Source organism: Mytilus californianus, unplaced genomic scaffold (genome assembly GCF_021869535.1).
Source record: "Mytilus californianus isolate M0D057914Y unplaced genomic scaffold, xbMytCali1.0.p SCAF_1, whole genome shotgun sequence".
NCBI lineage: Eukaryota > Metazoa > Mollusca > Bivalvia > Mytilida > Mytilidae > Mytilus > Mytilus californianus.
This window is the reverse complement of record NW_026262581.1, coordinates 20,205,353-20,231,766: the sequence shown is the minus strand read 5'-3', so window position 1 is coordinate 20,231,766 and position 26,414 is coordinate 20,205,353. Positions and strand designations below refer to the sequence as shown.

At 32.1% G+C, this 26,414-nt stretch overlaps 1 protein-coding gene and 1 long non-coding RNA gene across 2 annotated transcripts; both read left to right on the top strand.

Annotated features, from left to right (window-relative positions):
- Positions 1 to 712: 712 nt before the first annotated feature.
- LOC127713758 (allene oxide synthase-lipoxygenase protein-like) lies at positions 713 to 25,199 on the top strand. Its single transcript, XM_052219816.1, has 16 exons — positions 713 to 799; positions 1,794 to 2,285; positions 5,139 to 5,183; positions 6,388 to 6,516; positions 7,616 to 7,713; positions 8,619 to 8,754; positions 10,174 to 10,269; positions 11,367 to 11,463; positions 12,686 to 12,803; positions 16,978 to 17,070; positions 18,516 to 18,576; positions 20,204 to 20,312; positions 20,881 to 20,972; positions 21,557 to 21,730; positions 22,970 to 23,133; positions 24,905 to 25,199. Exons 2-16 carry the CDS (start codon positions 1,827 to 1,829, stop codon positions 25,017 to 25,019), a joined length of 1,986 nt encoding a protein of 661 aa, XP_052075776.1. The 5' UTR covers positions 713 to 799; positions 1,794 to 1,826; the 3' UTR covers positions 25,020 to 25,199.
- Positions 13,473 to 16,918, top strand: LOC127715576 (uncharacterized). The gene is made up of 2 exons (XR_007988491.1): positions 13,473 to 13,894; positions 15,860 to 16,918. It is a non-coding gene; the product is annotated as an uncharacterized LOC127715576 (long non-coding RNA).
- Positions 25,200 to 26,414: the final 1,215 nt, after the last annotated feature.

Here is a 26,414-nt window from a genome sequence, read left to right as displayed (position 1 = left end):
GACAAGTAGTTAATGATAAAGTCTTTTAGATAAAAATCATGGCAAAAAAATGGTTAAAACTTATAAGTATTTTTAATCAACGAAAAAAATATCCGAAATCTGAATAAGTACGGTGTAAAGATTTATTTTGACTATAATTCTTAAATAAATGTTTATAAACCACTGAGACAAGAATACTGCGTGAGCTACAAGAACATAGAATGTCAGTTTAATGATCACATATAGATATACTAGTACACTGCTTACTGTTTTTTTTTTATTATTATTATTTTGGGGATAACGGAAGTGCTATTTATGGATGATGTTCTATATTTAATTTTTTGTTACGCCCCCTATAAATATCTGACCAGTCCGGTTAATCAACCCAGACGCTATATGTATATATGCGTCTGGGTAATCGAGACGATGTGAGTCTATAAACGCGATGTCAATTTATATACTATCGAGACATAAAAGAAATAAGGATTTAACAAATGAATGGGAAAAAAAAATATTCAAAGAGAGGGGAAAACTGAAAAAAAAAATTGATTGACATATTTTGCACATATAATTTTTGTTTGGACATTACTTAAAAGATGTCCTTTATTTTTAAGCAGATTACTTAAACTGTATGTATCCTTTTTAAAGATTAAGAATTAAATTACTAGTAAGCCACGGATGTCTTCTCGATTTAGATTTTTAATCTGTATATATTTGAAGGCTGTGATAACCATTTTATTTCATTTTCATTCTAGGCGTGAAACAACGACAAGAAAGTCTCGACTGGAGGATTTCAAGTTGAAACAATAGTTGAAATAAGGTATAATTTCGTATTACTTTTTTGGGGAAATAGTTATGAAACTGCAATCAGCGAAGTTGTTTGTGATCTTACGTTTATGTATCAGCATTATTTACTTTCACTCTGCACTTCAGCGCTCGATATTAGACCTCATTCGTGGAAATGGTGTTATTATATTTATGGTTTTATCTAATACAATTAAAGATTACCAAATGTGTTGCTTTATAATACAAGTATATAAACACTTGACTATAGAATTTACTATCTCTTCTATCTCTAGCGCGTTATTAGTTATAGTGTCATAGCGCGATTTTTTTTTATAAAATGAAATATGTTTTTTTTAAATCTAGTTTGAGTCTTACTAGCCGTTTTTTTTTAAATTGAATAATTGCATCTTTACAAGTCTGCTGCTTAATGCTGCCTATATACAAAATAAAATCTAAAACAAATTCATATTTGCGTAGGTAAATTAAAATGATTATAAAGCAATATGAAGATGAAGATTTTCATTTGAGCTTAATTAACTGTGTCCAAACTACTCCGGAAAAAATGTTAGGATTCGATTGTATCTAGTATGCAGTACAGTGACGGATGACTTTCAAATAGATAAAATTTAGGGTGTCTGTTTATTTATTTGTATTTTGTATGAAATTGCAGAATATAAATACACATATAACTGTCTTAGAATGTGAGATGTAATAGACTGTCTGTAACCGTTCAAGATTACTGGAAAAATGAAAAAAGTAAAAAAAAAAAAAAAATCAATACCAAGTGGCAGCTAAAAATTCTCCACAGACTTTTGATGATGATTCATAAAACATACATCAATTATTTTCAAAAGTTCAAAGACGACTCCTAATTCGTACTACGGTTGGTACCGGTAGCAAATCGGGAAACATCTGATAAGGGATTCTGAGGGCGGCAAAATAAGAAAATCGCCCCAGACACAGAATCCCAAAAGGAACTATTGATTTAGTAAACATATACTAGTAATGTAAATTTTATTAATCAACAGGTAAACTACTTGTAGACTGAAAGTCCTGTCAATATGGTGTCCTATAAAATATCCGTTAAAACTGGAGACAGAAAGGGAGCTGGGACTGATGCCAATGTGTGTATAATACTGCACGGAAAAGGTACCCAGACAAGCAAGTACAACCTTGATCATTTCTTTAAAAATGATTTTGAAAGAGGCAGCGTTGATAACTATTCAGTTGATTCTGATGTCAACATACCCGAAGTTCAAAGAATCGAGCTATGGCGAGACAATAATGGTTTGCTGAGCAGCTGGTATTTAGATTGGATCGAGGTAACTAATGTGGCAACTAACATCACGTCTATATTCCCTGCTATGAAGTGGATCAAAGCAGACAATCATTACCTTTTCAAACACATAGACACATGCCTACCACAAGATGATCCTTTCAAACAAAAGAGAATGCTTGAATTACAGACTATACGGAAAGACTATCAGTTACAAGTGAAATCGCCTGGACTACCTGCTCAGGTACATGTAATATTTGCATAATTTTTAACCTTATGATTTGAACAGTTGGTTAACATATATACTATTAATACGATTAAATGTGTTGGTGTTGTTAACTGATGAAAGCTCTAGCAACTTTTTAAAACTAAAGATAAATTGTCATTTAATTGCGCTTTAAAGATGAGAACACAGGGACGGCTATTTTTTAAAAGGCCCAACAGAAGGCAAGTGTAACATCAAATAAATGTCTAAGTATTATCAAAACGAAGACTAACACTAATTAATAATATCAGATCAAATGTGTTCCAGTCGACTTAAGAACAATAGCCATTCAGATTACCAAGAATTGAAAATTTAGGTTGCTTATAGCTTCATTTATTCAATTTTAAAATCCAAATACCACACCGGGTATCAGCGGAAGGATCCTAATCCCGAGGAGCAATTAATGAAAAGTTTGTAACGGTGGGCAAGTAAAATATGGATCCGACTCCCACGGAGGAAGTATGCTCCGTGGGAATTGGATCCAGATTTAACCTATGTACCGTTACAAACTTTTCATTAATTGACCCACGGGATTCGGATCCATCCGCAGATTCGGGATCGGGATACTCGGCGTGATTACTGAATAATCCTTTCAAATAGTATCAATTGTTGTATGTTCGTGATAATCGAATTTAAAACCTTTGGTTAGATAATTTAAAAAAATAGTTATCGACTGCCAGCTCTTCTACATTATACAAGCATTCTTTCGTATTGGGTGTCACTATTTTAAATGCATATATATTCATTAAATTTTCATTAAGAGTGGAATATGAGTGGACTATATCATATGGTATCAAAGGGCGGCCTTTTCTTTCTTTTTTTTTCAGATCTATCAGTATCGATAGTTTGACGCATTCATTGAAAAGGTTTGATGAATGTATCAAAATTATTTTCAGAGTGACGTCCTATGACCATATATGTTGTATATCACAGTTCACCATTAGTCCTTGAAAAAGAGGAAGTCATTTGATAAATAATTGAAATATTAGGAATAGGAAAGTTACAAATACCATCAATTTATTGAACATGTCCATGATCAACCCAGTCAAAAGCTCAAAGTTGAAGGTCTAAGATGGTCAAATCTGGAGCGTAAAATATATTGAATATACTAGTATAAAAGAGAGGCGAAAGATACCACCAAAGGGACATTCAAACCCAAAAGTCGAAAATAAACTGACAACATCATGGATAAAAAAGAACAAGACCGATAGACAAACAATAGTACACAAAACACATAATAGAAAACTAAAGACTGAGCAACACAAACTCCAAATAAATGGGGATGATCTCAGGTGCTCCAAAAGGGTACACATATCCTGCTCCACATGTGGCATCCGTCGTGTTGCTCATGTTAGAACAAACCCGGTAATACGTCTATTTCGGTATGTCACATTCTGGAAAAGGGGACGTATAACACATTCACATTATAACTTTGCTTTAAAACAAAACCTTTCTGCGCAGAGTTCTGTTGATTATTACTGCTATGAATATAAACAATTCTAATAGCGATCAAAAGATTAAAACAATTTCCTCTCTCTGAATTCGTAACTACCAGGATCAAAATCTAAAAGTTGCCGACGCTAATGGAATTTGAATATAAAAGAGTCTATATGATAGACTTTTAACATAATACAACACTTTTACTTACTTCTATGAATTGAAATTTGATCTAATACCACGTTTTGCTGTTGAAAGCATTTTGAATCAAACATGCAAAATTCAATGTTTTTGTCAGCTGCAAAGGACGCCGCTTAATTAACAAAATAAAATCATTTGCACTCGAAGATAAAAGATAACTTAAGTTCCAACAGTACTTTGTTTTTAGTGAAGTATGTATTTACAATTTGTTTTAATAAATACTAAAAATTTGCATACCTCCGTCCTTAGCACGGAATGAGGCTTTCTTTATGTGTTTATAATTTGGGGATATGTTAAGAAATAAGCCATAGCATTGATAGAATCTCAAAGTAAACACATGGGGATGTGATACTTTGCAATGAAGCAGCAATTGAACATGTTGCAAGCCTTTTTGATGACAGCCCAAGTGTAACAAAAAAGGTCGAAATTGATTCTACCTCTTTATAACGTTCTCAATAAATTTCTAATTTTTAAATCGTAGTATCACATGTTGTCACAACAGAACACCATAACGATTTTAATGGTGTGTCGTGGTTTTTACCATCTGTTCAATTACTACTCATATGATTGTTTATGCACTTAAAGGTTGTAGTATATAAAAGGTAAATAACTATGACACATTTTTATGTATAACATGATGCCAATTATAGAACACAATAGATGACAGAAGAACAGATTAAACATGGTCAAGTCAGTTAAGTTAGGGAGACAACCATTTGAAATTGGAGTAAGGGGACAGAAGGATTTTTCGCGAACGGAATATATGTTTTTACCTGTTGCTAGGTTGCTTCTTTTATTTTCTATTTTGAACGCAAAATATTTCCTATTATATAAAGTCACCCTCTTCTCCTTTAGGAAATCAAATGGGTCACGCCCTTATTGCGTTTAAAATAAATTTTGGAGAAGAGTTTCAGAACAAACAGTGATCATTATGACAAATGGCTAAGTGTGGCTTTTTGTATAGTTGAAAGTTCGGTATAACATATAAACAGCAAAACTGTCAAATGTGACGATGTTCAGTTAGGTTATGTAGTACATCGGTATGACGACGTGTTGATTTTTCAAAAAAATAAATCATCTCATTTATCAATTATGTTTAAGTTACATTTTCTTTCCTTCCTTGTTATATTGTTACAACAAAAAGAAGGATTTTAAAAATGTGCAATATATTTTTAAATATATTAATTTTTGTAGATTAAAGAACTACCAGATGATGAAACTTTTTCATTCGATTATCAAGTGAGTATATTTATGAAAATATAATATAGACCCCGCGGGCAAATATGATTAGTTAAGTTACTTTATTATTTTTTTTTTAGAACGTTGCGATTTTATTGTTTAAGATTTTGTTTTTTAACAATCTTTTGTTATTTAGGTTATTTGTGGTGCATTGTTGTTCTGATATATATAGATTCTTACATTGATACCAGTGGATTATCGGATTTATCCAATCGAGATAGTTAAATTATCAATTTTAAAGTCCGAGCCTCGGCGAAGACTTTAAAATTTATAATTTAACTATCGAGAAACTATGTAAGAATCTGTTTCTCTAATGATTAAAAAATAAATTTTCTTTTTTTGCTAAACTAAAATCCCCTTCGAGTGCCTTCCACTTTCCATAAAATTGTCAATTTCATTTACACCTGTTAGCATATTTTGACGCATACAGTGAGCTGAGAAAGGTTAAGACCCTTAAAATCATCCAATCATCTTCTGAGATCACTGGCAACCACACGTTGATTAAATTTTTTTATACAATGGGTTCGGAAAGGGATAAATTTCCATAGAATTAGAGAAATATATATATATATATATTATTGGTTTTATTCATATCTTTATTGACCATGTGCTTACAATAGTCACCTGTCACTCTCTAGTATGATCAAATGTTTATAATATTTTCATTTTATTTGATTCTGTCGGGTAAATGTTTCTGTATCTTTTTATATATCAAAAATTGTCTGTTTGTTTTGCTCACACATCACACATCAATATTATGGAATTCTATATGACCGTCATACAAGTGAGAGGTTTAGCTAGCTACAAAACCAGGTCTAATCCACCATTATCTACATACGAAAATGCCTGTACCAAGTCTGGAATATGACAGTTGTTTTCCATTCGTTTGATGTGTTTGAGCTTTTGATTTTGCCATTTGATAAGGGACTTTCCGTTTTGAATTATCCTTGGAGTTCGGTATTTTTGTTATTTTACTTTTGATTGTCTTCAGTGGTTTGTACATAATTTTTGATCTTATTGACAAATAATGTGCAGCATCCAATTCCATATACTGGTAGTTAAAGAACAAAAAGCTAGGTTGCGTAATATAACTTGAAGTTATTGACAAGGAGAAAACAAATTTATTTGTGCTAGAAACTACTTCTTTTAACTGTCTATATTTATTTATCTATATGATTAACTAATGTCATGTATACTTAAACAGTTCAACATTGGAATGAAGACAAAAATATATACAGAAGAAAGTAAGAGATTAATTATGGCCAATGGTTACAATTGGAAGGATGTAGAGGACGTCAAGACTGTGTATACGCCAGTCTTTGGTGTTCCAGAGGTAACCTCTTACATAGAGCATAACATTTTACCTTTCATCTCAATACACCATTCTACCTTTCTTCTTTAACTCGTTCAGGTTTTGTATTGTTAAGTTATAATAGGTTTTGATTTTCATGTGCGTGCGCAACACGAATTTCGGGAATAACCTTCATCATGTCATGTTCTAGGCCAAAAGTTTGGAAAGCCAAAATCAAAAACATTAAAGAGTGCACAAGTTTTCTATGATGTGTCTTGTGTACTGTTGTTGTTGCTTTTCGTTTTCTGCCATGGAATTGTCAGTTTGTTTCGATTTGTGAGATTGAATATCCCTTTAATATCTTTCGCCTTTCTACTACTCTCGTTTATTTATTACACAATGTAAAATGACTACTAAAATTCTTGCAAATAATCACGGAACATTTATAGCAGTTTAACTAAAGTAACAAAATTGTACGATACTGTTTTAATCACGTATCAATATTCCTGACAAAAGGCCAAGGCCATTCAAACGAAACGTCTTGAATTAAAAATAACACATAATAAATTGTATGCGTCTGAATCCAGGGATGTGTAAGTGATATGAACAGATATTTTGGCTTGTGACATTCCACATATAAACCCTTCAAAAAGTTGTTGTGGGAGTTTCTGTAACGAAAATAGAGCCTGCACTATTCCTGCACGGGATGGAAAGATAATGGTACCCATAATTATACTATTCTGTGAATAAGTTAATAAAGGTGTCTTGAAATAACATATTGAACATATTGAACATACAAAATAATTAATATGAAAAAATTCATAATATGCAGCATTTTGTAGACAGCGAACGAAACAGAAAGGTTTCATATTTTACAATATCAATTTGATGAAACATCTGACAATCAATTTATCGAAGTTGATTTGACCATTTGGGTCAAACATAATGGCATCGGGGATTAGCCCGGTGCGTCCAGTTATTGAGGATGAGCCAAGCATACATTTACATTCACAAAGTATTGATAAACAAATTAATAAAAAGATGAGGAGAGTGAAACAGCCAAAGGGTAGACCGATAATAAATTTCTTCGAAGAAGGTTTATTTTTTTTGCAATAATTTTTATTATGTCCTCTGTTTACAGAATTCAGAATATTTCAATGATGACGCAGATTTTGGGCGACAGAGACTTGCAAGTTTGAATTCTTTACTCATCACCCTGTGCACAGCAATCCCAGAAAAGTATAACTCTTTTATAATTATTTTCAGAATATAAAAATTTTGATAATCAAAACTTCATTAATAATTTTAAATAACCTTTGTACAAAGCAATTTAAACCTTTTTTTTAATTTGACGTAGATACTTATAACAAGTTTGTTTTGCAAGGCCAAAGGATAATTTTGACATTTTTAATATATAGGTTAAGGGTTTGCTCTGTACAAAAATATCCAGATCAAACAGGACTGAAAATCAACTCAAGAAAACTGAAATCCTGACGCTAAATGCAAACAAACCAGACTCAGTTTTACTGGAAGAAAAAAAGAATTTGACATTAAAAGACGACTATCTAAGGCAAGTTCATCTCTTAACAACCTGCAGGCTGTATGGAGATCTGGGCAATATACTATCCGGACCAAATCTCAAACCAGTACCTGTCACCAAATGCCAACAAGATGAAGCCACTACTATAATGAGAAGATGCTGGAGGTGGAATGGACATGTCCCACGGAAAGAGAAAGATGATATCAATAAGATAGCATTCCACTGGCAAGTAAACGTAAAAAGGAAGATCCAAAATGACATGGAGTATCACTGTAGAAGCAGAGGCTAGTCTACATCAGCAAACATGGGGCACACTAAAGAAAACTGCCAACGACCGACAAAAGTAGAAAATCTTCGTTACTTCCCTACACGCCAATGGCGTACATGGCAGTAAGTAAATAAGCAAGTTTGCTCCCTAGCTTTCATGGTGATGGGTTTTCTAGGATTATCATTATGATCATTGAAACAGGAATGATACAAAGCATCACCGAGTAAGTGAAAGTTACTTTGGAGTTTGGAATGAGAAACGTGAATTTTAGCGTGACATAAACTACGTCATTTTTTTTTCAAGAAATTGAAATTGTAAATATTAACATCTTGACAGGTTTGGAGTGACTTACGAAATGGTTAAGCCATTTTTGGAAGGCAAGACTATAGAACAAGCCATGGAAGAAAAAAGACTATTCATTATTGACTTAGCGATCTTAGAAGGATGCCCTGCAAAGACAGAGGACATTTTTGTAAGTGATATTGATAATATATGTTAATTCTTCTCTCAAGATAAAAAAATGCAGTATCTACAAGATCAATCGATCTCCGCCCGACTGATGTAACTGTAAAATCCTATTTGTTTGAATGTGTCACACTGTCAAATAAGATCAGATAAATAAACATTTTTTTAATCATCGGTAAATTTATATTCATCTGCATGTAGTAGTTGTTTGGTTAGCGGACTATTCAATTTTGTAAACAAATTTAATATTTGTCTTTACTGTGCTCCTTCGCTAATTTCTCACAAAACATGATTAACAAATGCTTGAGGACGTTAATGGGATAGCAAGCAACCTACACAAGGCGAGGCATTAAGTGCCAATCTGCCTAAGAATCAGGCAGCGGTGAAAACATGACAAACAAAAAGCCACTCAAGTTGACATTAATTTATCTTCAAAATGTATAATGGTGCACGAATATAACATTCTTTTACTTCTCCTGTTCTGGTAATTTGGTTGAAATGCACTAGAAATTAACATTTAAGGGGAGCTAACTCCATTATTTGCTATCATTCTAACCAAAAGTTATCTAGACATTCCTCGAATTACCAGACACGCAGAAATGAAAGACCTACCATTTCTAACTCAGGATGAGGGTAACTTCAAAATAGGATGGTTAGGTCGGTGTTTTTTTTTTCGGCTGGAACTTGATTATATTACTATGAGTGATAACAGTAATCTAAAATTTATTCTCAATGCACAGTAAAATTATCATACTGTATTGTTATTTTAGGGAATACTGTAGAATTTTGTATTTCTTTAAGTTTATATATCTTTTAGTTAGATTTTGATACGCAATGCCGATTCTACCATTCAGTATTTTGGAGATGGACCGATTCCAAAATGCCTGAAAAAGAAAACTCTAAATTACAGTAATGAAATATTTTGCATTAGCATTATTTGGACATTTTATAATTTTATAGGGGTTTCATCAAAATCATGCTAACATCATTAAACAAAACCAATTACCTTGTTATCGATTACAAACCAGCCATCATAATACATATGCAATAAACAAATCTGTGTGTTGTAAATGATACTTATAGTATCTACTTATAGACAAATAACCTCCAAGGTTATGAAGATGACTGAGGGTACATTATAGTCGAAAGCACGTGTGGTGCAGTAGTAAAATTGGTACCGTTATTTAATTAACAAAATTTTCTTGGTTAATTTGACGAGGAACTGGAATGTTCCTAGTAAGTAGGTACGAGTATTTCTCTTTTTTATACTTTGTTATTTATGTATAAAGCTTGATGAGATTACTTCAGATGATGTCAGATTAACAACAGATGTAAAAATGTAAACAGTCTACCTATTAAAAGGGGGTACATATTATTAATTATTTTAGATAAATTTTATTCTATTTTATTTGTATAATGTTTGTAGATAACTTGCCCTTTTGCCTTGTTTTATTTCAACAATGCCAACCATCTTATGCCGATAGCTATACAGTTATTTCAGCAAATAGGAACGGATAACCCAGTAAGTTGATTAATTACTTTCCATGTCATGTCATTTCATTGTATATTATGGAACCTATTCGTTAGTTATTTGTTTTTATAGTGATTAAGATAATAACATAATGTTGACTGCTGTACCCCAATTTTTGACATTTTTACCTATTATGTCTGTTTGTTTTACTCACACATTGTTGTCAATATAATGGAATTCTATATGACTGCCATACAAGTGAGAGGTTTTGCTAGCATAACACCAGGTTTAATCTACCATTTTCTGCAAAAGAAAATGCATATTCCAAGTTTGAAATATGACAGTTGATTTCCATTCGTTTGATGTGTTTGAGCTTTTGATTTTGCCATTTGATGACTCTCCGCGTTTTGAAATATCCTTCGAGTTCGGTATTTTTGTTGTTTTAGCATTACAGTTGGAAAATCTAATCATTGTTTAACTACAGATAAACTAATCATTACAAAAAAAAAACGAAAAAAAAATTAATTTTTGGCTTCGTCAATGCATAGTCTGTGTTTGAATGGCAGTAAAATGTGTTTTTAAACTTTTATATATTTTCGACTTATGAGTTTGAATGTCCCTTTGGTATATTTCTTCTCTCTTTTATGTAGAATTATTACATGTTGAAAACAATTCCACATTATGCTCAAAGTAAAGGTACCAAAAGAGACATCTGAGGCCTTAAGAACGAAAATCAAAAAGGAAGCTAGCATTATCTTTTAACTTCTTCATGTTTCGCTTCATAGATTATTTAATTTATTGAATAATTCAAAGTTTATCGTTATGTTGAATGCTTTTTTTCACTATATTTTTAATGGAGGATATCAAAGATACTGACTACAGTCAGTCTGTATCATGCATTGTCAAACACGTATAATTCAATAGTGCATATATATTGAGATCTAAACTGTACACAAGAGGAGGCTTAACTTTTCCTTTTGTGAATTTAAAATGTATGTACCAACATCCCGGCAGCACTTATAAATGTTATATATGAAGTATTTATCTCGACACAGTATACTGACGTCCAGCTACTAAATTTTAGTGCACGATAATATCTTTGACTTTTACATACATTCTGGACTTTGATTTTTCTTACTTTATAACAGGTCTTCTTACCATCAGATCCAGTGTACACGTGGATGTTGGCAAAGCTGTGGTACAATCAGGCTGAAGCTACATACCATCAAGCTCTTACTCATTTGAGTACGTAGGAAAATATTTTACATTAGAAATTCCTTGATATATTCGATACCAGATTTACCAAACTCTTAAAGGGGCATTAGCTACGAGATATAAAAAATATCAAAATATGATTTTTTTTGTTCAATCATTAATGAAAGTGAAATAGTGAAATAATAATTCGCTCTCAGAAGCCAGTTTGGTTCAATTTTGTCAAAATAAGCTAAAAACATCGCTGATGAATTATTCACTTGCAAATTAGACCTCATTGAATCCGTATTCATGTGACCTCCAATTTAATGCGTTAGCTAGAGATGGTTTACGCATGAATAATGTGTGTTCAGTTATTAAAAGGAAAAAAATGTCAACATTGAAAGTGAAACAAGGGTAAACCATTTATTTGACTGATTCTATCCACAAAAGCTCATTCTTATACAGATAAAAACGATGATTGACATATGTTTTAACCTATAATATGAAATCTAATAGACCTAAAAATATCCAATTGCACGAGTTTTCGATCTATTTATATGTATATTCATGTTTATATCGGTTTATTTTACCGTCGGCAGTCTTCGGAGGTCATCTCGATGGTTAATTAGATGGCGTCTAGACTAAAATACACACGGAATGCTGGAACATATTATCAAGCTCATGCATTGTAAAATTGTTTATTTTAGACTTTATATGATTTAGATATACGTTTTAGTATGTTATAAATTAATTGTGAAAATTTGAGTCAAATCGGTGAACATGAATTTGACAGCTAATGCCTCTTTAATCACGTTAAACGATTAAACAACAATACACTTGGAATCATTTTACCTCAGGTTTATGCTACATAAATCGCGAAAAAAACTTTACGTAGATGTTTCATGCTATTCCGCAATTCTGTAATGTATACATGCTTGGCGAGCTATAAGACGAAAAGACACGTACAAAAAGAAATTCAAAAGAAAAGTATTAACAAAAATATAGAATTGATTGCAATCATACCAAATATTCTAAAAACTAACAATCCTAGCCAAATAAGATTCAAACTCACAACCTCGGTGTTGATAGGCTAGTGATAAAGTAGTTAGACTAATTAAACCACTCGGCCACCCAAACATCGCCCTCCCCCCCCCCCCCCCCAAAAAAAAAAAATAAAATAAAAATTGATTATAACATTCTAATATGAATAAATGAAAATCTCAAAACTTAAAGAAAACGTGCATGAATTGATTACTGTTGTTTTACTTTTCAGATTTCACCCATTTCATGATGGAAGGAATATGTGTTGCGACAAAGAGAAACCTTTCACCATCACATCCTATTTTCAGATTACTTAATCCTCATTTTATCTACCTGATTGCTATAGATTTGTATGTATTTTTTCTTTTGATCTTAAATGAAACATGTAACTCGCATTTCTCCAAGACAAAATCTTAAATAATTTTAAAAGTTATAGTTGTAAAAAAAACATAAATCTATTGGTTAAAGAAAACTTAAGTAGTAAAAATAAATAAAAGACTAGTATCTCAATTGTTTGTAAAACAATTAAAAGGTCTTTCCTGTAAAAGTGATGTTTTTGTAATGTACTCTTTAAGACCTTTCATTTGATATACGACAAGCATACCTTCTGAAAATTTTCACTTTTTACACTTAATGACCCCATCCGCCTACATTTTTGATATCGGAAGTATGATATATGTAATGTAGACTTGAAGATCTTTCATATGATATGCGACAACGCCATGTTGTAGAAAGTTTGATTTTTGCACTTAATAACCCCATCCACCTCAATTTTGGAGGATAGGAATTTGATATTTGAAATGTACACATTACGACCTTTCATTTGATATACGACAACATTACCTTAGAAGACAATTTATTTTCTCTACTCAATGACCCCACCCAACCCATTTTTTGGGGACGTCAATTTGATATTTGAAATGTACGCTTTATGGACTTTCATTTGATATGCGACAACCTAACCATCTGAGAAGTTTAAATTTTTTGCACTAAATGACCCCACTCTTCCCACTGGGATGAAAAAGGTTTGAAATTTTCATTTTTGAGTAGAGCTCATTAAGACCTTCAATTTGATATACATAATGACCGCATTTGGCAAAGTGCCAAAAATTATGCAATATCAATTATATAAATAGAACTTATGAAACTTACAAAGTCAATGTAAAAGATGAAAATTTCAAATTGATTTTTTTTTTAGTTTTTCATTTAAAGTTTCTGGTAATTAGTCAAACATATTACCATGTTTAAGTCTTCAATTTCTGAAAATTTCAGGTGGAAAGCTGTTGTTGATTCAGAAATACATGCCTCCACTCTCAAAATTTCAAACTGCATTATCTCTAAAACGACAATAGATATTTCAAATCTGTTAAATGATAAATGATCTGCAGTTGAAGAACAACATTGTAGACAAAAATTTGGGACAATTCCAAAGTTCATCAAGGTCACAATGAATCATTAAATATATGATGCAATACCAAACTTGAGAACCGGTAGTCGTAGAGACATGGGACTACCACCATTCAACTCAGGACCACTTGACCTTTCAAATGTCACAAGGTCAAGGTCATAGTACACTTTGAAGGTCAAGGTTAAATTTCATTATGACCTGACATTGACCTCAAACTGAAGGTCTTAAAATACTCATCATTTTTGCAGTTTATAGTAGGTTGATATCTGTTGCCTTTTAAAAGATATGCACACAAAACTATACTTTAAAGAATTATCTCGTCGTAACTTTTGAACAGACGGTCGGACATTTTTGAGCTTAATGTATAAAATATAGAGCTCGTCGAGAGGAACATTTTATACACAGTATGTATGCAACAAACTCTTATCGTTTTCTTAATATGTAAGCTTGAAATTGCAGCGTGAATTGTTTTTGCACTCAGTGACCTTTGACCTTGAATGCAAATTTAAGGTCACATGAAAAAGAGATTATTGGTGAAGGTCCCAAGTCTCTATGATTTCCGATTCTCGAAATACAATTTTTAAAAAATTGTGTAAAATTTTTCAAGGGAAATAACTCCTTATAAGGATTGATAACATACTAATTGTTTATGTTTATTAACATTGCCATTTGTTATTGTAGATGCTACCATTTTCAATTCGATTCTATCTCTTATACTTTTTAAGAAAAATGCAAATAAAAGAAATTGCTTCAAGGGGATGCAACTCTCAAAGGGGATAATGAAATCCTACGTGCCCTCATGTAGTAATACATCATGATGAGATCTACCTATTGTCCACATAAAGTCATGATATCTTTAAAATAACGAGGGGGGCCATGTTGAAAAAACCCAATAAAAGGGAGATAACTTCTACAGGGGATGATGAAATCCTACGTGCCCTCATCTGGTAATACTTCATGATGAGGTCTATCCATGGTCCATATTTGGTCTTGATAACTCCAATAGAAACGAGGGGAGGCCATGTCAAAAAAATGCTGGAAGAAAAAAAACCCAACTAGTATCTCAATTGTTTGTAAAACAATTGAAAGGTCTTTCCTTTAAAAATGATGTTTTTGTAATGTACTTTTTAAGACCTTTCATTTGATATACGACAAGCATACCTTTTGAAAAATTTCACTTTTTACACTCAATGACCCCATCCGCCTACATTTTTGATATCGGAAGTATGATATATGTAATGTAGACTTGATGATCTTTCATATGATATGCGACAACGCCATGTTCTAGAAAGTTTGATTTTTGCACTTAATAACCCCATCCACCTCATTTTTGGAGGACAGGAATTTGATATTTGAAATGTACACATTATGACCTTTCATTTGATATACAACAACCTTACCTTAGAAGACAATTTATTTTCTGCACTCAATGACCCACCCAACCCATTTTTGGGGACGTCAATTTGATATTTGAAATGTACGCTTTATGGACTTTCATTTGATATGCGACAACCTAACCATCTGAGAAGTTTGAATTTTTTGCACTAAATGACCCCACCCTTCCCACTGGGATGAAAAAGGGGTTTGAAATTTTCATTTTTGAGTAGAGCTCATTAAGACCTTCAATTTGATATACATAATGACCGCATTTGGCAAAGTGCCAAAAATGATGCAATATCAATTATATAAATAGAACTTATGAAACTTACAAAGTCAATGTAAAAGATGAAAATTTCAAATTGATTTTTTTTTTAGTTTTTCATTTAAAGTTTCTGGTAATTGGTCAAACATATAATTATGTTTAAGTCTTCAATTTCTGAAAATTTCAGGTGGAAAGCTGTTGTTGATTCAGAAATACATGCCTCCGCTCGCAAAATTTCAAACTGCATTATCTCTAAAACGACAATAGATATTTCAAATCTGTTAAATGATAAATAATCTGCAGTTGAAGGACAATATTGTGGACAAAAATTTGGGACAATTCCAAAGTTCTTAAAGGTCACAATGAATCATCAAATATATGATGCAATACCAAACTTGAGAACCGGAAGTCTTAGAGACATGGGACTACCACCATTCAACTCAGGACCACTTGACCTTTCAAATGTCACAAGGTCAAGGTCATAGTACACTTTGAAGGTCAAGGTAAAATTTCATCATGACCTGACATTGACCTCAAACTGAAGGTCTTAAAATACTCATCATTTTTGCAGTTTATAGTAGGTTGATATCTGTTGCCTTTTAAAAGATATGCACACAAAACTATACTTTAAAGAATTATCTCGTCGTAACTTTTGAACAGACGGTCGGATATTTTTGAGCTTAATGTATAAAATATAGAGCTCGTCGAGAGGAACATTTTATACACAGTATGTATGCAGCAAACTCTTATCGTTTTCCTAATATGTAAGCTTGAAATTGCAGCGTAAATTTTTTTTGAACTCAGTGACCTTTGACCTTGGGTGCAAATAAAAGGTCACATGAATTAAAGATTATTGGTGAAAATCTCAAGTCTCTACGACTTCCGGTTCTCGAAATAGAATTTTTCAAAAATTGTGTAAAATTTTTCAAGGGAAATAACTCCTTATAAGGATTGATAACATACTTGTTACTGTAGATGCTGCCATTTTCAATTCGATTCTATCTCTTATACTTTTTAAGAAAAATGCAAATAAAAGAAATTGCTTCAAGGGGATGCAACTCTCAGAGGGGATAATGAAATCTTACGTGCCCTCATATGGTAATACATCATGATGAGATCTACCTATTGTCCACATAAAATCATGATATCTTAAAAAACAACGAGGGGGGGGGGGGGCATGTTGAAAAAACCCAATAAAAGGGAGATAACTTCTACAGGGGATGATGAAATCCTACGTGCCCTCATCTGGTAATACTTCATGATGAGTTCTATCGATGGTCCATATTTGTTCTTGATAACTCCAATAGAAACGAGGGGAGGCCATGTCAAAAAAATGCTGGAAGAAAAAAAAAAAAAAAAAAAACCATTAGAAAAACAATAAGGTCTTTCCTAACGGAGTGGAAAGACCTTAAAAAGATAAACGTCTTGATAATGTGAATACTGAAATAACTTTGGTTCTGGCATATAACTTCAGCCTTGGTCTTGGTGTCTTGGTCAACCCAGGAGGTTACTTTGACAAAACTTCAAATGGTGGAATTAATGCTGCCTTCTACTTAATGAAGAAGAGGTAAGAACATTAAACAGTTGCTTTGATACATGGATATTAACAAAAAAAACAGAAAAAAATAAAAGACGCCTATTAGAGTGTATGTTCTGCCTGTAAAAAAATAATTTTGTTTAAAAAAGAGGGCGAAGATATCAAAAGGGACATTCAAACTATTAAGTCTAAAATAAACTGACAACGCCATGGCAGACCAAACAACAGTATTACAAACGTAACATAGAAAACTAAATAATTAGCACAAACCCCACCAAACACTGAGGTCGATCTCAAGTGATCCGGAAGGGAAGGCAGATCCTGCTCCACATGTGGCACCCGTCATGTTGCTCATGTAAGTCCAAACACGGTGTTAATTCTAGTTCGGTAGGTCGTATTCGTGGAAAAGGAGGGCGAGATTTCGGTTGCGACGATTGGAACATATTCGTCATCATCTGTGAACAGGTATTCCGTAACGGTCAACCAACTCATGATGGCGTCCGTAATTTTTAACTTCACCACTTGGAATTCTGGTATACATCAATGAGAGAGCAACAGACATTTCATTTCAAAGAGACTAATAAAGATCTGCAATCAACACCAACTCCCAAAATTACAATATGCTATTGCTTAACGTTCATATTCTCACAATGGACTGATGTTGTACAATACTTTATATCATCTGTCACGTGTATACAATTGCTACATTCAAAACGCAAGATGTTTCACAAAACAGCAACATGTTGATGTGTTAAAATACAATCACTGACGAAGATCCTCACTTACAAGGTTTTTTCTACCAGGAAACAATTTGCTTTGCCGTATTTAGCATAAATTTCGTGATTCTTAGTTTGATATTGTTATTCAACTTCGAATATGATTTGGCCTTACAACTGTTTTGGTGTGAGTTTCACTGATGAGTCTTATGCATATAAAACGCGTGTCTAGTATACAAAATCATGAGCTAGGTATCTTTCGATAGTTTTTAGGATCGGTACACGAGCATGTGAAAGGGTAAAAAATTAAGATTTTAAGTCTCAACCCCTCCCCGTGGATTAATAAGATTTACTTAAAAGAGTAAAAATCAATTTAGAAAAAAAAAGTGATGAACTCTAAAATAAAAGATAAACAACAATACAAGTTAAACAAAACAGTGATAAAAACCGTATCAAAATGGGATCGCAGTTACTTAAAGCAAGCTCATTGTACTGAACATGCTGACATGAAATATTTTTTCTTAAATTATTGATTCGAAAATATGACTTGCATCTCGATCAGATGAAAAGAAATATTTTTCAACTGTATCCAAAGTATTTGAGCTTGTTTTTAATATATTGGCATAGTTTAATGACATGCTTTTATTATATTAACGTATACTATTTGTATATGTTATTTAACTTCGTCTGTTTTGTGTCCAGAATGCGTCTTCTTTATACATTTCAAGGTAAATTTCTTTTCCAATTTTCGTCTTTCAGTATGGATTTCTGGAGACTGGATTTACATGGAACTTTACCAGAAAATTTAAAGAGCAGAGGGGTTCGTTTAAATGAATTATATTTTATAACATACGATTTCGCACGAGTTAATTCAGGACAAAAGTTGACTTACAATGTACTTACTAAAAATCGAAATGAAATTCTGGTATTGAAAGTAAGAGGGGAGAACTAAAATTTTAGAAAATTATCTACTACTTGGGTAAACGAAAAAAGGGTGAAAACATAAGCAACATTCCACGAAAGTTAAAGAATAAGTAATACAAATCCCATGAAATTAATGGAGTTAACCAAAATGATTCCTAAAGAATTTTTCATGAAAATCACCAGAAAGAATAAGAAATTCAAGGAGACATTACGAAAAAATAGAATTGCTTAATTTTGGTAAATTCTAAGATAGTGTAAACTATGAATTATTTTCTTCTGTCTACGGAGATTTGAACATCGGTAAACTACTGTTGCCTTAATTTATGATAAAGTTACACAGATTTACATTGTACAATTGGCTGTGCTGTTTTGCAAATGGGATATAACATTCTTATTTTACGTTTTTTAATAGAGACCGTTAACTTAAATACGATCCTTGTAAACTTATTGATACTTTAACTTCTAACGATAACATGATTAAGGGGGCATTAGCTGCGATTAAGACAAAAAATAAGATACGATTGTTGAAATACTATTCAGCTATTAGCTAGAATTTACCTTTATTATATCCGTTCCCGTTCGAAGGAGGACTATACTGGCTTTCCTTTCTTCTCTCGTCTGGCTACTTTTGTCGCATTATTCTCAGAAACTACAAACTAGAGCATCTTGGAATGTGGTGGGGTGGGGGTGGGGTATGGTTTATTCCAAAAAATACTCTGATCCCTAATTTGATGAAAAAAATATTGTGGTCAAGCAGATGACAAAAAAAAAATTTCTGAATATAGATTTTCCCCATGCCTTATAGTCTTAAATTTTGAAAAAAATAATCAGATTAATAGCGTAAAAAAACTAAAAAAAAATGTTCTGACTCAGACAAAAAACCATAACCCCCCCTCCCCCCTTTTTGAAGTAAAATGTTTGCTCCCTTACTTTCTTTGACAGCCAAAATTTACAAAAAATATTATTCTAAACATATTCTTGTTACGAAAAGTTTCAAAATAATGAAAATAATGGACACATATGAGTCGTCACTGCAAACGAATCCATTTCGGAAGAATTGAGAAATATAGGTTTTGTATTGAAGAATTTACGAAAACTTATCATGAAGGAAAGAGAAAAACTCAAAAAGAAGGGAACTGTCTAATCATTAATCTTAAGTTCTATTATATTACGACAAAATGATAACGAGAGAATGTGTTATTGAAATATTTGCTGTAAATGGTAAACAATGTCTTAATTGTGCATGAAATGCGATACAGTGGATGCTGAACCATCAGTTTTGATACTCAATTGCTTTGTTGATAATATCAGATACAGTTGTATAAAAAACCAAATGATTTTTTGTAAATGCTGGAATTCGTGAACGTTAACGGAAAATACTAATGTACAGCAATATAATGTTTTAAGGAGATACCATCTACGGGAATCTGCTATTTGTTTAAACACTCACTACAAAATATTTGATTTCGATAGTTATGAAATTAACGGTATGCTGCTAGATGCCCACGTGTTTTACTTTTCAGGTTCTTGAACAGTCTGTTTTAACTGATGCCTATCAGATGAGGGATGATGCGCTTCTCCTTTATGACGCCATCAAAAATTACGTTCAGAAATATGTGACTCACTACTATTGTAAGTGCTTTTGAATTCATTTTGGTTAGTTCTACTGATTATATATGAAATTTTATATTGTTTTTAAATCTGTTGACCAGTTTTTCGTGATTGCACTTCACTTCTAACATGTCTCTAATCAAACCAAACAGTGGCAACATTATGTGTCCTACATGTGAGATTTTAAATGTGTCTTTCATTCTTAAATGTCAACAGTGTGTTCTTCACATTTGGTTTCCGATTGTGTCTTTTGTCAGGGTGTCTATGATGACTGATTTCAAGTCATGTTTTTGCAGTATTAATTTCTTGAAACAAAATTAATCACAGAAATGTGTCTTTCCTACATGATTATTCTAGTTTATTAATTAGCAGAGAACTCAATAATAGCAATGCATATTGTTCCAATGTCATCAACAGTGAACAATAGTACATTTTCTTAGGGCAATATTTATTTATTCACAACATCTAATCTGTAGTAACATTTTTGTTGCACCAATGCTTGTACTGAAGTAGGACATGATTCTATTTTAAACGTATTATCATTAATCAGTATCAATAGCTATTGAAATCCAATTTGTTTATGTTATAGCCGAAAAAGGTTCACTGAAGGCCGACTATGAAATACAGAACTGGGGCGCAGAAATTGTAAAGTCAAGAGATGATGGTGGTGTAGGAATTTTGGTTCGTAGTTTCTATCTTATATATATGTTATATTGTCTTTGACATGCTTGAAATATTTGCAAGTGGCCGTTTAATCAGACAATCAATTAATACATATACTAGTCAACAAAAGTAACGATACACAAGTTTGAACTCCAATTTATCATAAAATATAATAAATAAGAAAAACTATTAAATTATCCAATGAAAAACAGTCATTTGCAAAGCAAATGCATATGATTAAAAGAATCTGATCAAATTGGAAAGTGAGAAAATACCGTGTTATTGAACACAGGGGTCAATTTATTTTGCGGAAAAATGATGCCATAAGCCGGCACTTAATTTCGATGTTGAGAATTAAGTATTCAAATATCTGCAAAGGCAATTAAAGTTTTAAGTAGACCATGTTTAATTTTAAAGTTTAAAGTTCTAATATCGATTTTTTAATTTTTGGTTGAAAATACAATTTTTGAAATAACAAAAATTGCAAAAAATATATCGCGTATTTGCCTTAAATCAAGATGATTGTATTAAATAAATCTATCTCTCCTGTCGTCTTATTTTTTTCTTAAAAAGTAGACTTATGTTATATTACAACTTTGCAGGGAGTTCCAAATGACGGCAAATTTGAAACAACTGACCAGCTAGTGGTGACGTTGACAGCCATTATATATACATGTAGCGTTGCCCATGCTGCAGCCAACTTCCAACAGTATGACGAGTACGCAGCTCCTTTTAGATTCCCGTTTACTATGCATGGAGTTCCTCCTAAGGATAAGGTAAGGCGTGTCCTGTTTTTTTTTGTTTACAAATATTGGATCAAATAACACGGGACAGCAATAATATATTGCCACGAAGAGAATTTGGCATTGTTAAATAGAAAAAAAAAAAGAGCTTTTATTCACTTTACTGTCGATTGAAATATACATTAAAAGAAAAACAAGAATCTCCAAACTTACTACACGGTACAACAGATCACATCATCAACCAACACCCAATTCCCCCGAAGAAAAACAGATATGCACAATTAGACAAACAACAATGAACTGCACATTGTCCATTTAGCCTGACTTGAGAAAGTTTTCAGCAACTGAATTGTAAAGCTCTTTGACCGCAGTAAAATCAATAAGGTACCTAAAATGTTATTGAGCGGCAACGAAAACTGCCATGTAAATTTTTGTATGAACACAATGTTGAAAGTTAAGTTTAATATTGTAATACTGATACGAAATAAATCATTTTGGTTAGCGACATCATTCGATGTAATATTAATCATCAATGTAAAATTTTCAATTTTGTATCAAAATGCCTCAAATACCAATATATAGCGATGAATAGCACACTGAGCTCATTTGAATACATGTATGTGAATTGTTTCAAAAACTTAAATTTAATATATGATATCAACCTGATTAAAATCAGCTGTTAGTTTTCGCTATGATAGTCTCAGCCTTAATGTTAAAGCGCGTATCGTTTCACAACTATTTGTAGCAATTACATGTTTACTTTTCTATACTGTATACTTCTTTGAATATAGTCAGTAGTATTATCGATCCAGTGGTTGTAAGAAAAGTGTTTATCCAAAGCTACCAGGCTTTTAATTTAGAAGACCGGATAAATGTTCATCTGCACAGGACTCATCAGTGGCGCTCAAATGAAAAACCTTCTTTTTTAAAGGCCAAATAAATAACAAACATAAAGAGCATTTAAAAATGATGATTTTAAAAAGATTGCCTTGTTGTACATCCTAAAACATGTCGAGAAAAATCCTGAAAGACGATTTAAATCAACTTAATTTATGTATCATGAGTTTCATGAAAGGATTGATATTAAAAGACTTACAGTGAAATAACATCGTATGTATAAAAGACAGTGTAAAACATTAGAAACCCAACGTAAGACAGTGAAGGTGGGATACATGAAAATCAGACGTCTTGAGAAAAAATTATACCCCTCACTCATACAACAGATATAAATGGAACAATTAACAGCATTTATATATTAATTTGAAATTTTAGAGTCCAGTAGAGATTGAAACCATATTGAAGTCTATTGCTAACCGAGCTGAGCTTCTCGGGTTAATGTCGATCACAAAAGTACTTAGTGAGAAGGCAACACAAAGTCTTGGTGATTTTGAAAAGCAGTTGATTGTAGATCCACCGGCAGTGAAACTTGTAAATGAGTAAGTTTAGACTTTATGCAGCTTTTATATTTCAGATGTTTCCTTATAATTTAAAAATTAGTAGGGATATAAGTAAAAGAGTGTACATCATGATGGTTAACTTATGATATATGCAGTTAAAACATGTGCACTCAGTTCCTGATACAAATTTATTAAAGCAGCTTGATTAATGGTGGGGAATAAATGTTTTCGTGATTTTTTTTAAGATTATGATATGACTTAATAAACATAGAAGTATATAATAACATTTTTATACAGAGAAAATATCAAATCAAATGTAACACACTGATTTCGACGCATGCAATTTTCTAGCATATCGTTGTTTGACAATGCAATTAGTATGGATACATACTATATGTAATACCCTTTCCTAAACATGTTGTACATTCAAATGTATAACTATGAATTTTTGTTAATTTACATATACAATTAACAACAAATTCGAACAGATGATTTAGCTTACTTTTAATGGCCGATGTAAAATCCATAAAAAGTATTAAAAGGACAAATTTTAAACAGCAGAAAATACTACATCAACCACAAACATCCGAGTCCTCGGAAAATGATAGACGAACTTACAAAGGCAAACAATAATAAATAACAAATTATTCTGATAGCTTGGTTTGGTGCAGACACAAGATGTGGGAGGGTTAAACTAGTTTAACGTGCAAACAACCTTGTATTGAAAATAATCGGAATAGCATGCATTCTATACAAAGTGAGACCAGAGGGTAAGCACCTCCCGCTGTTTATATAGAAGCATTTTCGAGGGATAGGTATGGAGTCCAGTAATATGTCAAATAAGACCAGCTTTTTTACAAATTTGAAGTATCATGGCATATGTTGCCAATTAAGCGTATGTATTAATCGTAAATCGTGAATACTTCAAAGGGACGTTTTTGTTGTCTCATTTGTTTTTTTCTTACTCCCTGCTCTATAGAAATGAATATCCTTGGTGTCGGATTGAGCAATTAGTTAATGATAAATTACTTCGTGGTATACATTGAGATTGGTATTCTTTTTAAAAAAAACTTGCGATTGCATACAAAATAATCAAATTAGTAAAATTGCATTGAAATTGTCGATATACAATTTTGAATATAAAGGGAAATCAAAAACTGAAAAGCCAAAAATGACCATGACTATTGTTCTATAGTATTATACACTAATGTTGTGTTAAGCACAAGTTTAACACTATAGTACTGAAATATACTTTGATCTAAACATTATGCAAAGTAAGTGGTTGGGAATCTCGCCTATCAAATGCTTAAAAACTATTGCAATAATGGATAATATATTGAATAATCAGAAATATAACTTAAATTACATAGCAAAAATTAAATATTTCGTTATCAAATATCATTTGCACATTTCTGTAAAGCTTGTGTGGAATCAAAGGCAGAACCTATAAACTAGGTAATGAATAAATGAACAGGGAAGTGAAATGCACTGTTTACCTGAAAAGTGTTTAGGCTTCGCAAAAGCAAGATACAAATTAAAAAGCCAATAAGTTTAGTACCCAACTATGCTTTATTTGAAGCGTGTCCTCATTATACATAATGTGAATACAGAAGTTTTGTATTGTAATCTTGAGTGACATTCGGACGATTTTTACTTGTTAATTCTGTATAACTATCTGCGTTCAGAATCATTAGTCAAAATCCAAAACCAGACAACACCACTGAAATAAAACTTTGAACTGTTTTAAAGATTCTAATATTTGTTTCTTTTGCTGTCTGTTCAATAATCCGCCATCTTGTTTCCATTGTAGATTTCGACAAAGCCTAAGGAATGTTGGTGAAACAATTGACGAGCGCAACAAAATAAGAGAAAATCCATACGACTGGCTTCATCCAACAGCAATACCGAACTCCATTAGCATTTGAAGTTTCTGTCTGCGTTATGCTAACTGAACACTATCTACAACATATTAGATTATATTTTTTAGTATCAGATTATATTTTTAATGTGGTCTTTAACTATATGATTTATCTGAAATGTGTTATAATATGATTGGCACAATATATCCTACTTGTAGCAGAATAAAAAATGAACATAACACTTTAGATATTGTATGCGTTCGAAGCCATTTTCTGGATTTACATTCATCAAGAACTCTAAAAATCTAAGTTTTTTTCAATATCCGATGCAACAGGATTTTTTAAAAGTACCTGACAACAGTGTTACTTGTATTTAAAAGTGTCGCTTATTCGGAAACGTAAGTAGCATCGGTGGTGTTTAAAAGATTAAAACTGATTTGTATTAAAACACATGTTTCCATCTGTAGATATGGTCCAAAAAAATGATAGATCTAATTCTATATTTTTGTTGTTTCCTATTTTAATTTAAAGTAACTGGTGAGTCCATCGTTAGTTGTCCTGATGACAAATGTACATTAAGTTTAGATAAAAAATGAAACATCACGTTATCAATTTCATGAGTCCGAAGCGCTTTTCGGGATTTACCTTCATGAGGAACGGTCAAAGCCGAATATTTGAAAGCCGAGGATGTATAAGAACCAAAACAGTTGCAGAGCTATATGACCAAAAAATCCCCCAAAAAATCCAAATTCATCTAAGGTCAACTTTGCCTGAGGGAGTTGAAACCTTAGTTTCTTTATAAATTACAAAATTTATAAACGGGCAATCATAGAAAGGTTTGTGATGTAGATGTGCTGCAAATAGACGCGTTTTCAGAATCCTTGGGTAGTACATATATATCTACAATTACTAGGTATTGTACAACACGTGAAAATGCCATGATAATTAATTTGTCGATTTTTCGAAAATAAATAGTAGTGTTATGCTTATTACAAAATCTAAATTTAAATGCATAACCTGTTTTGGAAATACCAACTGAAGACTAGTTTCTCGTACTGTTATTGACGGTCATTAGTTATAAATAACAATTATTGGGCATTTTGTGTTCATTTGTATCTCCAATTAGGCAGAATACTAAAACTTAAATGACTTTTTCTGTTCTTCTGGTATGTGTATATCTCTGATTATTGAAGCGGAGTGATCGATGAGTCGGTTCGTTCTTATTTAGTACCCGCAAACTCATTTAATATCAGAGATTGGATTTATGTAAAACCTCAATAGAATCTGAAATACCTTATAAAATTCTGTATTTTCTATTTCATGTTAAGATCAAAATGGTGTTTTGTTGCTTTCTTTAAAAATAACATTGACGTGCCTTCATTTTATTATATACTCGACTATTTATTAATGAAAATTTCGGAAAACTTTTCGTACATAATGTCATTGTGCCTCATCTGTTAT

Coding starts and splice junctions, on each gene's coding strand:
- LOC127713758 (XM_052219816.1), top strand. CDS start 1,827: ATGGTGTCCTATAAAATATCCGTTAAAACTGGAGACAGAAAGGGAGCT. Junction 11,464..12,685: donor TCAAGCTCTTACTCATTTGA/GTACGTAGGAAA, acceptor TTTACTTTTCAG/ATTTCACCCATTTCATGATG. Junction 23,134..24,904: donor GCAGTGAAACTTGTAAATGA/GTAAGTTTAGAC, acceptor TTTCCATTGTAG/ATTTCGACAAAGCCTAAGGA.